Source organism: Neoarius graeffei, chromosome 12, assembly GCF_027579695.1.
Source record: "Neoarius graeffei isolate fNeoGra1 chromosome 12, fNeoGra1.pri, whole genome shotgun sequence".
Classification (NCBI taxonomy): domain Eukaryota; kingdom Metazoa; phylum Chordata; class Actinopteri; order Siluriformes; family Ariidae; genus Neoarius; species Neoarius graeffei.
In genome coordinates, this window is record NC_083580.1 from 54060235 (window position 1) to 54075710 (window position 15476).

The window sequence follows — 15476 nt, forward strand, 5'->3', positions numbered from 1 at the left end:
GCCAGCGAATCAGGAAGGTGGATGTCACAGTGAAGTTGTCCAATGACGACGCTAGCTAGAGCTCAGCACAGCGTATCCGCGTATTCTCAATGTTTACACAGCACCGGACCAGACACGATCTGGATTGAATACGTGGACCCTGGCGGATTCCCGTTTCCCGGCGTTTTAATATAAACGGACAGTGCATCCGCGAAGAAAACAAGACAGATACGGTCTAATGTAAACTTGGCCTCTATGTATGTGTGGATTTCCTCTGGGTTGTCTCTCACTTCCCAAAAACAGGGAGGTGGATTGGCTATGCTATGTTACCATCCACCCATCCATTATCTGTCGCCGCTTATCCTGTTCTACAGGGTCGCAGGCAAGCTGGAGCCTATCCCAGCTGACTATGGGTGAGAGGCGGGGTACACCCTGGACAAGTCGCCAGGTCATCACAAGGCTGACAACCATTCACACTCACGGTCAATTTAGAGCCACCAATTAGCCTAACCTACATGTCTTTGGACTGTGGGGGAAACCTGAGCACCTGGAGGAAACCCGGACGGACACTGGGAGAACATGCAAACTCCACACAGAAAGGCCCCTGCCGGCCGCTGGGCTCGAACCCAGAACCTTCTTGCTGTGAGGCGACAGTGCTAACCACTACACCACATCTCATCTCATCTCATTATCTCTAGCCGCTTTATCCTTCTCCAGGGTCGCAGGCAAGCTGGAGCCTATCCCAGCTGACTACGGGCGAAAGGCGGGGTACACCCTGGACAAGTCGCCAGGTCATCACAGGGCTGACACATAGACACAGACAACCATTCACACTCACATTCACACCTACGGTCAATTTAGAGTCACCAGTTAACCTAACCTGCATGTCTTTGGACTGTGGGGGAAACTGGAGCACCCGGAGGAAACCCGGACGGACACTGGGAGAACATGCAAACTCCACACAGAAAGGCCCCTGCCGGCCGCTGGGCTCGAACCCAGAACCTTCTTGCTGTGAGGCGACAGTGCTAACCACTACACCACATGTAAATGAATGTATTGTGTGCATCGTGTTCCCTTCTGGTTCCATTCTGTAGTGGTGTATTTCCTCTCCCGGACAACAGGTGGCGATATCACCCGGTTAGTCCCATCGTGAATTCATCTTTGGGGTTCGCTGGAGTGTGTTGCTATGTGGACCACGTGAATTCAGGGAACTCAGTGATGGATTAAATCCGACTTTCTGGCCAAGAAGATTGTCACTTGTGATCCTTTTTATTTGGGGTCTCGATTGATTTTATGTAAGTAATCAGTGTTTGATAGAAAACAGGCTCGCGAGCTGAAATAGCATGTCATGCGCTGTTTGGATATGAGTGATATCATGAAGCTAATCAGGCTAACTATTTAGCGGTGTTGTCGAGTTCATGTTAACTGCGGAACAAGAGAAAATAATAATAATAATAATAACAGTAATAATAATAATTTTATGTCTCAAAGATGAGTGACCGGTTTATCAGAAGCTGTGTGAGAGCAGTGTGTTTATTATTTGCTGAACATTTACACACTCCAGAGTTTTAAAAAGTGCTCATTATTTGAAAGAAATAAATTTTTCCTGGCGACAGGAAGCTTCACATGAAGAGTTCCAATTTTTCCAGCCACTTGTGTTCAAGTGATAGTGTTTCTACTGTTATTAAGTGCAAGTTTCAGCTTACGACACTGACCACGTGATGTATGACGTCACACAAAATGGGTCTATGGAGTACTGTGACATCATATATAAATTACTCTAAACATCCTGCCAAAACTGGACCTGCTCATCATCAGTGATGTCATTACAGAAAGCATCACTCATTTACACAAACATGAACCTGAAAGTGCCCTACCTAGTCAGTACATGCTTCAGAGCTGATAATAAATAAAAGTTGTTAGATTTACGGTCATTTCTGTTTCAGTGTGAAATGGGGAAGCCGGAGAAGAAAAGGAGTGTGTGTGATAAAGTGCGCAGGAGCAGTGCACATGCTCAGATTAAGACAAACCCGTTTGAGGTGAAGATTAACAAGAAGAAGTTTGATGTTTTGGGACGAAAAGGCAAACATGATGTGGGACTGCCAGGCGTGTCTCGCTCTAAAGCTCATAACAAGGTAATGTCTGTCTGTCTGTCTGTCTGTCTTACGCTTTGTCTCACTCTAATCATCATTTTAAAGGAGATACGCAGATCCTTTATTTTTAAATAAATTTCTGAATGGATAGTATCTCCATCCTTGACTCTTGTATGCTGCATCAGTGGGAATAAAAATATATATATTTTTGAGAGTTAAAATCGACCACAAAGTTGGCATTCGAACTGCCCCACTGAGCCAGCCAGCCCTGAATGCGTGATGTCACAGCGGTAACCGGTTTTAGGGCCGAGGCCTTTGACAGCTATAGACCAAAGTCATATAAATAAAAATTTATGGTGAAAGTAAGAAATCCCGTTACCGACTTGCTCAACTAAGACTGATTTGACTTCACTGATTGTGGGTTGACTCTCATTAAAACAGGATAGGTGTTCTAACTTATGCAGCGCACATGTACATGCATGCATTTTCACTGATAAAACGTAAAAGGCTAATTAAATTATCAAATGAACTGAGACAATCACATTCTGAAGCAAATTAAATAATCTTATACCACTAACTTAAATACACATGTATTAATCTAAATGCAGGTAAACAACGAGTGTTGTTGTTTTGTATCCAAACAAGAGTCGCATCTTACCCGTCTGTGTTCTCGCTTCTTGAAGGCCGACAGTTGCCCCTTTTTCACCAAAGCAGTTCCAGGGCTGGTTTGGGGCCAGTGCTTAGTTTGGAACTGGGTTTTCTGTTTCCACTGACAAAGAACTGGCTCTGGGGCCAGAAAAACCGGTTCCAGGCTAGCACCAGCTCTTTGCTGGGCCAGAGGAAAGAACCGCTTACGTCAGCAGGGGGGTGGAATTGTTAAGACCAACAACAATAGCAAGACCGCGAACGGCCGCCATTTTTAAATAAGTGATGAGATATCATGGATGCAGTAAAGCAGCAGTCATCCATTATTATTGTTGTTGTTGTTGCTTCTTCTTCTTCTCCGTGTTGTTATTGCTTCGATGTTCGTGCCAAGGTTTATGCAAACGCAGCGATGTAACTGATGTATACAGTGACGTAATGACGTGGCTCCCCTTAGCACCCCAAGCTATGGAAAAGCAAACTGGTTTTGAGCTGGTTCGCAAGTTGAACGAGTTGTGAACCAGCACCAGCACTGGCCCCGAACCAGCCCTGGAACTGATTTGGTGGAAAAGGGGTATTTGTGGCCGATTGTTTTGAAACAATCTGACTTTCAGTTGTTCGTTCAGTTCTCCGTTCATTCGCTTCTTCCATGTAAGGGCGAGATATTGCTGCTGAGGCAAGCATATCCAGCGGAGAAATCAGATGGCTGGTCCACTCATTCTCCATTTTCTCCATACTGAGTACTCCGCCATTACTACTCAGCTCAGGCAATTACTAAAACCTGGGACGGGACGTTACTGGTTTTAGCAACAACCGCGGGGAGGTCACTGCCTGAGCGATAATATGTCACATCCTGTCCCGGGTTTTAGCAACAACCCTCAGCTCACATTCCAAGAGAACTGGTGCAACTGAACTTACTTTCCTTTTCTTGTAGTTTTCTTTTCCTTTAATTGTTGGTACTGCACCCTCTTTCAATACAGGCTTATAGCCAACGCTCATCAACAGATCAGAGGTTTAGTACGAGTCTTCAGTAAAATGTGCAGAGCAGAGGAGAGACCACTTCGTAGGCGCCCAATGTGCCCGTGAACTTCTCACAAAACTCATCCAAATCTTTGCAGTTTGAACATTCTTGGGCCATGAATGCAACATAAATCCACCTTCTGTCGTGTTGCTGCACCTGCCAGCAACACATCTACATGGCATGGCGATAAATTAGCTCAAAATGGAGGATTGGAATTGCAGTCAGCTCTGTGTTTTAGTATAGTGGGAATGGCGATCAGACCGATAGACTTCCTGCTGTGACATTACGGATATCAAGGTTATTCACTCAGACCGCTACCTATATAAATCACTTTAATCGTAAAAATTACTATATTAGATTTATTGTTAACGCTTAAAACTATTCCTGTGCCATTCTTGAGGTCTCAAGGCATTTATAAACAAAAAGTGAGGCCATGGTTCTGCGCATCTCCTTTAACGCTCGTAACAAGGTAATACCTGTCTCACATTTTGTCTCACTCTGTCTTACTTTAATTCTCCCTCTAATGCCTGTACTAAGGTAACACCTTGGTGCGTGTGTTTATACTATCTAGTGATTTATAATCCCACTTTAACCTCACTTTCAGAGAGGCTTTCCTCACCACCCTCACCTCTGGCTTGTTCATTAGGGATCTAAATCTATATGTGACTTTCTGTAAAGCTGTTTTGTGACAATGTTGTTTGTTAAAACTGAATTGCGTTTCTGTGTTGTTGTTTTTTTTTGTGTGTGTACAGCGTAAACACACTCTGCTGAAGGAGTTCAGAATGAAGCACAAAGCGAACTCGTTCATCGACCGCCGTTTTGGAGAGTACGACACCAAGATGGCCCCTGAGGACAAAATTCTGCAGAGATTTGCCATGGAGAGACAGGTACACTTAACACGACGCAGTGTATCAATAAGAATACTAATAATATGCTTGTAAACATGTTAAAGGAGCTGGAATTAAAGTGATTTTAAGTAAGTATAGATGATTTTTACGCGGATTTTTCGCGTTCCTAGACGTGGCGTAATACTTCATATTAGGGTTGGGCGGTATCCAAATTTTGATACCTTTAAACTGTCTCTGTGTTTTCCCGGGGTATACGGTATTACCGAGAAAAAAATATTTTTGTTTCGGCCTACTGTGTAACGTGCGCCTATACCGGCGGACCTTGTCCAGACCTGCGCCTATGCCTCAAATGTACTATTTAAAAGCAGCATAGCGAATTATGTGCATTGTGGGATGGATTAAGCAGCAAAGCGAATTTTGTGCATTGATGAATGGATTAAGAGATATTTCAAAGCATCACGCAACTCTTCCTTCATCTTGAAAATAGCATTCAACTGTCGTTTACACATGTGTGCGTTGAAACGCCATTTGCAGCACTATTTCACCTGCTCCATCAAAAAAAGTACACGATGAGCAGGATCATACCCTTTCAAGCATGGGAAATAAAAAAAGAAAAGAAAAAGAATCAACCAACACCCAAGTCCGTTTAGACTGCGCGATAAACCATATTCTTCAGCGCAAATGAGGCAATTCAAATGCGTGATAGCTGCACAAGGCAAAATCATATGGACCCACGTCATGCCATGGCGGGGAAATTAATAATCAAATGGCCTTACCTTGCTTAAAACGTTGTCTTGATCACATAACTCCTTACAATTATTCCACTTACGTAAATCCATATGGTTTAACACACCCAACAAAGATAGCAAGCGCATTGCTAATTCCCACCAGAAACCTAACAGTTTACGCTACGATGTTTTCTTCCGTTTCTTCAGTAGAGGACATTTCAAACGTTTATTACCCACATCCCAAATGTCATACGTTATATTATTTTACCTTGTTGTTACTCATGTAACCTACTCAAAACACAACTCATTGGAGAGATCTCGTGGAAGTGGAGTACCCCAGGCTATGGTGTGCCTTAGGGGACATATTAGATTTTTTTCGATTTTGCGTGGTCATTTACATTATTGCTGGCTCTTCCTTTTCGTTTGGTTTGAAATCAAAATACTGCCACACTGCCGATGTTGTATTTATTTATTTATTTATTTTGCCACTAACTCGTTATCTTGACTTGCCATCTTTCAACCGCGGTCTCAGTCTCTTGCGAAGCTTTCTGTCAGACTCCAAATGTCACGCAGGGTTGCCATGGTAACAACATAAACAACCCTGCACGCGATGAGAACTTCTTTAGGAAATTGATAGAATTAGTGAAAATACGATCACACAGTTATTCGGGATGATCTTCAATTTATTATTTTATATTATGACCTCATGTACTCCATATTTATTTAGATATTATATATTTTTTTAAAATGACGGTAATGAGACCGATACCGTTGGTACTTTTGGATACCTCGGGATACCTTCTTACCGTAATACCGCCCAACCCTACTTCATATCGTCCTTGCATGGGCTCGGTCCTTAAATAGCCCAAACATAGTTCATTGATTAAAGACAGGTGTTCTTTGTTAACGGCGCGCGTGCCGGAGCTCGTTAGGCACATGCGCCCAAGGCGCGCCTTCAGGTGCACGAGCTAAGGCGCGCCTTCAGGTGCATGAGCTAAGGCGCGTAGGACTGACACCGTTCTGTGCAAGCGCAACACAATCGCACTAGAAAGCATGTTCAAGCTGCCAGTGTAGCTGCAGTCTTTTTAGTTGCGAATTACAAGTATTTCCTCTTGTGTTAATAATTCGCCATGCCAAAACAAGCAAAACTTTCCTCCTTCTTTCGACATGAAGAGAGGTAAGCAATTTATTATATATATTTTTTCCATCAAAGTTGCATTTTGTGGCTTCGAAGCTAAGTTTTAGTGCCGTTTCTAGAACACAACATCAAGAAAACGTGGAAGAAACAGCAGTAATGGAAGAGCCGGTTTCTAAGCTGCCTAAAACTAGCAATGGTAATTTATTTTTTGTTACATAATGCACTCAGGCTGCCAGTCAGTGTGTGACCCCCCTTGAAAAATCCTAGCTACGCCCCTGATTTACATGAGAAATTTGGTATTCATTGGTGTGTTTAAATTTACAGACAATACGAACTAATGTAAACAATTGGCTTCAACTCGCATAAATATGAATTGGACTTTAGCTTATGCAAACGCACAACTCTACTAAAAGATTGATAAACGAGGCTCAATGTCCCCAACATTGAAACCTGAAAGCTTTAGAAACTCTAACAGACCTTTACTTTTTAACAGCACTGTTTTGGGATTTTGCTGAGTTTACCTTCAACTGTCTGATTTTTTTCAAAGTAATGAACTGTGTAGCAGGAAAATCACCCCGTTTTCTAAATGCACTCCTGAAAATTACTCATTAACTCGGGGAATTAAATGTGATATTTCGACATGTTAATCATTAATGTACATGAAAGAAAAAGGCTTAAAAGTTATAACTTGTTTTAGTGAAAATAAGTACTAAAATGCACTAGAATGCAGGGGTTTGCGTGTTATGTTATTAAAATTTTTTCAGGAGACGTTGCCCCCCGACACCCCCCCCCCCCCCCCCCCCATCTTAGTTTGACTTTCAAAAGTTCAGGATTTTTTTTCTTTGCTCCACTTTCATCTCTAAGTAAGGAATAATAATCCACTTGACTATTTTCATATTGCAGCATGTCCCCAAAACAATTTGCCAATGTTTAAGCGATTTTGTTTTGTAAATAACGTCACTCTTTATCCATTTTATGGTTATATTTAAAGGTAGACTGCCTTTCAGATTTTTCAAGTGTAGGTCATAAAAAGAATTTTCCCAATTATTTTTGTTTAGTGGACTGAAAGCTACTGAATTCAAATCACATACTTCCAATTTTTATGAAGTTTATTTTTTTTAATAGAACAATTAATGAATTTAGGGCCATGTGGCCCTAAATTCTCTGCTATTTTTGACAATAATAATATTATTATTATTATTATTATTATTATTATAGCAGTTACAAATCATTAAATCGTTTATAATAAATCAGTGTTGATTCATGTAGATAAATAAAGAATTGTGACTGATTTAAAGGTAGACTGCCTTTCAGATTTTTCAAGTGTAAGTCATAAAAAGAATTTTCCTTGACACCCAGTTATTATTTTTTTTAGTTAACCGAAAGCTACTTAATTTGAATCACAGACTTAGAATTTTATTAGGGATTTTTTAAAATAGAACAATTAATGAATTTAGGGCCACATGGTCCTAAATTCTCCGCTATTTTTGCCTGCTTCACCATGACCCAGTTCAAGATACTAGGTCACGCATCAGGTGGTGGGCTTTCCCTGTTCGCGCAAGGCATTGTGGAATACGAATTTGAAACAGGAGAGAACAATGGAGGATGTGAATGAAATGTGAAAGACCAACTACAGTAACAGAAAGCGAGAAGAAAAGACGTTATGTTGCGAAGGAAAGGAAACACAGGACCCAACTAATAAATCTCGGCGGTCAGTGAGTACCTCGGTGTGATCAACTGTTCATTTAGCGACAGAATGATTTAACTGTCAGTGCATGGTCAAGGTAAACCTGTAGATGGCAGTAGTGCAACACTGGATGCCAGCTGCTGTCAAACCCAAAAGAAGAAGAAGGTAAACCTGTACACGCGCACTCCGGACTTCCTCTGTCTGCTTGACTGCGCAAAGCGAGCGATTTCATGCGCATTATTTGCTAGGGAATCCCCTCAAAATAAATAACATCCCAGCCAGAGAATGGCCTGTGAATCCATAATTTCAACCAGCATGGTGTATTTATTATTATTATTATTAATAATAATAATAATAATAATATGTTAGCCCTGGAGTGAGTTGCCTAACTTGTCTGCTGTTGTTTTGCAAAAGTTTTGTAAATTAATTAACAGTGTCACTAAACGTAAGGTTTAAAATGCCTTCTGAAATGGCAGTCAGTTGTCATGGTTGTGGCCCTGGGTCAGGATCTGCTCCTTCGCGTTAACTTTTGACGAGGCACCTGTTAATTAAAAAGCATCTCAGGTGACCACCTCATGAAGCTGGTTAAGATAATGCTAATAGCGTACAAAGCGTCATCAAGGTAAACAGTGGATACTTTGAAGAATCTAAAATATCAAACATATTTTGTTTTATTTGGTTTACCACACAATTCCATGTGTTATTTCATAGTTTGGATGTCTTCCATCTTGTTCTACAAGAAAAAAAAAAACAGTTTTCCATGGCATGTCCCCTTTAAAGCGAGACGGCCTTTCGATTTCATAAAATCGGTGAAATTTAGTTCCCTCTGAAATAGGGGTGTAACGATTCATCCACTACATCGATGAATCGATTTATTTTCCTACGATCCAACTACAACGATCTGTGCTCGGCAAGTTGGCCTTCCGGACGACATACATCGATCTAATATTGTTTTAAAAGGTAATCAATCGATTGTATCGATACTAGGAAATAACACATTGGATTTAAGCACGTCAGACTTTATATTGATTTTTTTTTTTTTAAGCACTTTTAATGATAAAGGCGTTAAACATTACCCGATTCAGTCTGCCTGTCTGTGACATCATCGTCACGCGCCAGCAGCAGCACAAATCAAAACATAGCATGATGGCGGATAGCAGAGGAGAAGCCGGCGAGCGGGAAATTTTTCTATGTTAAAAAAACAACAGGTAAACCTACTGTTATTAATTCAACCTAAAAAAATTGGTTGCACTTTATTTTTGATATATATATTTGATAATATTGTAATATTTTTTTGTGTTGGAAAAACAAAAGCAGAAGTTTTAGAAGTATTATTATTATTTTATTTTTTCAACCTAAAGTGTTGGTTGCACTTAATTCAAATAAAACGTCAATGCATTTGCCACTAATTGTTGTTTACTTGTTTGTTTATATCCATAATGATACCTGATTCCCTTACAAGAAACAACAGGAATCTAGAAAACTTCACCTGCACTGTCCAGTATCCAGGTGTTTATTTCAGTCACACTGGTTTAATTTTTGGCTAAAAAGTTACTGAATCGATTTCAAGTCACTGAATCGTTTAGGATCGTATCGTTCTAAATGAACCAAAATCATCCGTGAATTGTATCGGCAACCACGAATCGTGATTCAGATTGAATCGTTGTTAAAACGAATCGTTACACCCCTACTCTGAAACTTGGTCATTGTGATATATGTTTATTTGTGTAATATCTAAAAAAAAAAACCCAGGCCATTCTGTGGCTGGGATGTTATTTATTTTGAGGGGATTCCCTAGCAAATAATGTGCATGAAATCGCTCGCTTCGCACAGTCAAGCAGACAGAGGAAGTCCATGTGCGCCTGCGCAGGTTTACCTTCTTCTTCTTCTTCTTCTTTAGGGTTTTACGGCAGCTGGCATCCAGTATTGCATTACTGCCATCTACAGGTTTACCTTGACCGTGTACTGACAGTTACATCATTCTGTCGCTAAACGAACAGTTGATCACACCGAGGTGCTCTCTGACCGCCGATATTTATTAGTGTGGTCCTGCGTTTCCTTTCCTTCGCAACATAACGTCTTTTCTTCTCGCTTTCCGTTACTGTAGTCGGTCTTTCATGTTTCATTCGCATCCTCCATTTTTCTCTCCTGTTTCAAATTTGTATCCCACAATGCCTTGCGCGAACGGTTAAAGCCCACCACATGATGCATGACGTAGTATCTTGAATTGGGTCATGGTGAAGCAAGAAAAAATAGTGGAGAATTTAGGACCATGTGCCCTTAAATTCATTAATTGGTCTGTGATTCGAATTCAGTAGCTTTTGGTCCACTAAACAAAAATTCTTTTTATGACCTACACTTGAAAAATCTGAAAGGTGGTCTACCTTTAATGAGACAATAAAACGCAGCTGGTTATCTTTTGTTATTATGTTTAGAGTGCAAGCCCCTCTCTCCTAAAGACTTTCCCATGGTGGAAAACATCAAGTTACAGGTTTACCTGTTACAGAGCACTGAAATGACAAACTCCTTCCATAAATGTTAACTCACGGTCTTCTTTGAGAAAACTTCAACAACTGCCCGCACATTTTTCCTCATTACGAAAAATAACATGGTTTTAATTTATTATGCGGAGCTTATGTGGATCATTCACCATACAAGTCTCTGTGAATGAGTGGCTACTATAGGAACGATAATGTATTAGAACAAGTGCATTTATATAAATCTGAGATTGTCAGCCGCTGCTCTAGAAACAAATCAGCACTTCGGACCAATCAGAATCCGGTATTCGACAGTAATGTGGAATAAAGAGATGTAAAGGAAGAGCATTAAGGGGCCTGATACAGTATATTGCATTGAAGAATCTGCAATAACACTAATCGAGAATTAAAATATGTTAGATAAATAAGATAAAACAGCAGTAATGAAGTATGTGGGTGTTGTGGTGTTTATGTATCTCCTGATTGTGTGTGTGTGTACAGCGTGCTCAGGTGAAAAAGGATGTGTTTAATTTGAATGATGAGGAGGAGTTGACGCATTATGGACAATCTCTGGCTGAGATGGAGAAGTTTACAGATGGAGTGGACAGCGAGAGCGACTCAGAGGAGAAAGGCCTACTGTCCGGTTAGAAAACACACGTGCGTGCGCACAGTATTACTGTAGACGCTTAGTACATGTATTATAATAACATTTTGTGTGTGTGAAGCTGAAATCACTGCGTCACACTTCGGAGGAGGCGGAGGACTGCTAAGGAAGAAAACCAGTGAAGAAGAGGAGGAAAAAAACAAAACGCGTCAGGAGCTCATCGAGGAGCTCATCCTCAAATCCAAGCAGGAGAAGGTAAAGAACACACAGAAGCTGCTCACGATGCTAATGCTACAGCTAGCCGTTATACTGAATAAATAAACATAAAGCTAGCGTATGTTTGTAGCTCGCTGCTTGCCGGTGCTGACTGTAATGGTTATGATGTGTGTGTCGTGTGCAGCGAGAGCGTCAGACGCAGAAAGAGGAGACACACGAGCTGACGGAGAAACTGGATCAGGAGTGGAAGTCCATCCAGAACCTTCTGGCACGTAAAACTCCCAGAGAACACGAGGAGGAAAAGGACAAACCGAAGGTGAGGATGAGGAGGACAGGAATAACGGCAGAACACTCACATACACTTGATTGCAGAGTGTATAGTGATTACAGTGACAGTCTTTCCTGTTTTATTCACATTAATGGACACTGTAATAAACACTTAGCCTGGCAAGCCAGACTAAATGTGAATATTTAGTCTGGCCTCGATCCGTAGACATTTCTGAAGGGTGGGGGTGGAACAAACCGCTGTCTTTCAAACTGTCTCTGTGCGTATAGGCCAACGCTCTGACCAATCAGTGCAACAGTGACTGTGACGTAGTCAGAGCGCGCAGTGGGGGAGACCTTGAAATAAATAATTTTTCAAAATGCATATTAATTAATAAACAGGTTCTATATATTAAGAAGTTTGGAGATAATGACCACAAGTTTGGAGTCTGTACCACATACTTAACATACACTCTTATTTTTTTCAAGTGTTTTTCAAGGGTTTGCTTAAACTGTTTTTGAGAGTTTTTATTTAGTGGTGTTTGGTGAAATAATTTCCCTTAAATTTAAAATGACGGGAAAATAAGAAACAATCAAAAAGTAATGCTTCAAAGCTGTTTATTAATTCTTCGTACTGCACAAACTAGCCCCATCCTTTTGGCTACGAGCGGAGCCAGCTGGTAGATCAGACTTTTGCCATAGCCGGTCGGCAAAACAGCGAAAACGTCCTTCTTGAAAAGGAATGAGTGGAGAGCCTCTTCCTGCTTTTCATGTTTCAATGAAAACTCCAAGTCTAATTCTTCTAAAACTGATTCCAAAGCGGAGTCAAACGCGCGCTGTTCACTAGCTGTAGCCATCTTTCCTGCTGTGCTTTCTCCAGCGTCGCGCAGCTTTGTCATCACTCCTGTAAAAGCCCGCCCAAAGAATCCAAACAAAAACCTTGCGTTGTGATTGGCAGGCACGATTTGATGCCCGGGGTGTTTGTTTATATGGTGCAAGGCTAGACCCACTCGCTAGGCAAAAATATTTTTGGCCGCTAGGCGGGTGGGTCTAGTTTACTAGGCTAATAAACACGGGTAATATGTTCATAACACTGTAATTACTGCAGTAGTATTCTGTCATGTAAAAGAATGGTCAAAGAGAGTGTCAATCACTGACTCATCATTGAACGCTGCTTTCCGATAGGTCACATACAGTAAAGTGCCCGTTACAGGGCGCAGGTAATTTTAATCTTATGCATTCTCAGAAAAGAGTGAAAAATGACTGTCAAACCTCCAGAAGCACCTTCAGGCCTAACTGTGAACAATATTATATTCCCCACTGTGTTAAGTGTAATTTAGTCTATATGGTGTGTCTCTACATTAGGCGTGTAGCAATATATTGTGTGAAGATAAACTGCTATACAAATTTATGGCGATTCGAATAGAAGAAATTTAAAAAAAAAGTGTTATGATTATTAATCAGACTCTTACTTTTTCCAAGTTGTAATTGCATTGCTTCCATCCATTTTGGTATATCGCTACAGCGACGTGGCCGCTCTGACGGCCATCAAAGTTTCTAGGGAAGAATTACAGTTGTGGTTTCCTGTTGCCTTCTGCTGTATTATGATAGAGGTTTTCTCCTCTCAGTCATTCACATGCACGCTCACACCTATGGACAATTTAGAGTAGTCAGTTAACCTAACCTGCATGTCTTTGGACTGTGGGGGAAACCAGAGCACCCGGAGGAAACCCACACGGACACGGGGAGAACATGCAAACTCCACACGGAAAGGCCCTCGTTGGCCGCTGGGCTTGAACCCAGAACCTTCTTGCTGTGAGGCGACAGTGCTAACCAACTGCACCGCCGTGCCACCCTAATTGCGTTGTTTAGACAGCAATCATGCACAATAGCTGGAATGGACATGACTTCACCCTAGGTGGAAGTAATGCAGCGCTAATGACATGAATACACACAAACAGATGTAAAATAGGAAAGAGCTTTTGTGTGATTGACTGTACAATCACAAGAAATCAGAGCTCTCTTTTCAAAGTTAAAGAAAAGTAAATGCAGGTAGGACAAACGTTTGATATGTTTATTAAGAAAAGGCCTATCTGTTATTGACTTTTCATTTTTAATAAAAGGAGTATTTTGGTTGATAAACTATTTTATTTTTTTCGCGGTCCCGTTTCCATCAAATCCCGCGCTCTGATTGGCTGGCAAGCGGGTCCGTATCCTACGGTACGGACTCCAGTTACAGACCCCGGTTACAGACCTCTGGCGACTCGCTCGTTCACAACAACAAACAGTAGCAATTTTTGTCAGCATTTATTTTCGCATTTCTCAGGAGAATAGCATTAATATTACATCATAGATAGCGATAATGACAGTGTTCACAGCGAAAGCGAGTTTTACTACCCTGAGGAAGAAGAAAGAAAACATTTCAGGAGAAAGCTAAAAACCTCTAGCTTGCTAACGCTGAGCAAAAACATGGCTGAATCCTGAATGACTCAAATTTGTATAAATGGGGACTACATAGGTGGCAAAATGTAGTTGTTTTCCTGCCATGGAAGTGCACTTGTATACCGAGGAGGAAGCAATTTGCATTACAGCCATGAATGAGGATTCAAAATGGCAGCTCGGCTCAGTTTTCCCTTTCTGGCACTCTTGTTTTCTGTGAGAATTTGTTAAAGAAAAAATAAATATTATTTACCAGCTTAAGGTCGGTCTATATGGTGAAATACCGTGACCTCGGCCTTGAATACTGACCTCGGCCCAGAGGGCCTCGCTCAGTACTTTCAAGACCTCGGTCACGGTATTTCACGATACGGACCTCCCAGCTGGTAAATAACATATATATTACCCCAAACTTTACAAACGTGGGCATATAATTATTGTTGGATATTAAGAGAATGAAAATAAATGTTACTTTTTTCTGGTAGTAAAATTTTCATCATTTTAATTTTTTTTTTCAAAAATATGGTGGGGAAATTGAATCATGAATCCAATATTGTGAATCAAATTTAATTGTGAATTGGGTGAATCGTTACATGCCTACTTTTACATGCTTGTATATGTTTGTGTGTGTGTGTGTGTGTGTGTGTGTAGCTGGATGAATATGACGTGATGGTGCGGGAGTTGGGATTTGAGATGAAAGCTCAGCCATCTGAGAAACTCAAAACCCCACAGGAGATTGCCAGAGAAGAGAGCGAGAGACTGCAAAAACTGGAGGTAACACACAAACGCACGAAACCCTGAACACACACGTCACCTAGTTCTGGCTATCGTGTCTCTCACACTGAACAAACGTACACAGCTTTGCATTTGTACACAATATAAGACTTGTCCTTACACACAGACTGTATCCTCAAACATCACAAACATGCTGACTACTTAAGGAACGTCTTGAACACAGCCTGAGTGAAGGGATTTTAAAGCCCCTGTGATATCATTACTGTGTGTGTGTGTTACACAGGCAGACAGACGGAGGAGGATGGAGGGGGAAGTGGAGGAAAACCCTAAACACACACACACATCAGCTGATGACCTCAGTGACGGATTCATCCTCAACAAGGATGACCGCAAAACACTGTCCTACCAGGTACACACACACACCAGACAAGTAGATTTAATAAGCATATGCAGTCACTTCATGGTTAAACATATCTATGGAAAATAAAGACTCTTGCAATATTTGAATATTATCTTGTACGTGTGGTGTGAGGACAGAACACCACTGCTCACAGCTGGAACATTGTCTAATGACTTGCTGACTTTTTTCTTAGCTAATATTAGATAAA

The 15476-nt window shown here is 41.1% G+C and overlaps 1 protein-coding gene across 1 annotated transcript in view; it reads left to right on the forward strand.

Annotated features, from left to right (window-relative positions):
* The first annotated feature begins 1133 nt into the window (after positions 1–1133).
* The window catches only part of nop14 (NOP14 nucleolar protein homolog (yeast)), a 37359-nt gene continuing 23016 nt past the window's right edge, over positions 1134–15476 (forward strand). The window contains exons 1-8 of the mRNA XM_060936024.1: positions 1134–1274; positions 1926–2114; positions 4488–4622; positions 11115–11256; positions 11339–11472; positions 11618–11749; positions 14785–14907; positions 15152–15277. Of these exons, the coding sequence (XP_060792007.1) occupies positions 1932–2114; positions 4488–4622; positions 11115–11256; positions 11339–11472; positions 11618–11749; positions 14785–14907; positions 15152–15277 (975 nt within the window). The 5' untranslated portion in view covers positions 1134–1274; positions 1926–1931. The remainder of the gene's footprint in view (positions 1275–1925; positions 2115–4487; positions 4623–11114; positions 11257–11338; positions 11473–11617; positions 11750–14784; positions 14908–15151; positions 15278–15476) is intronic.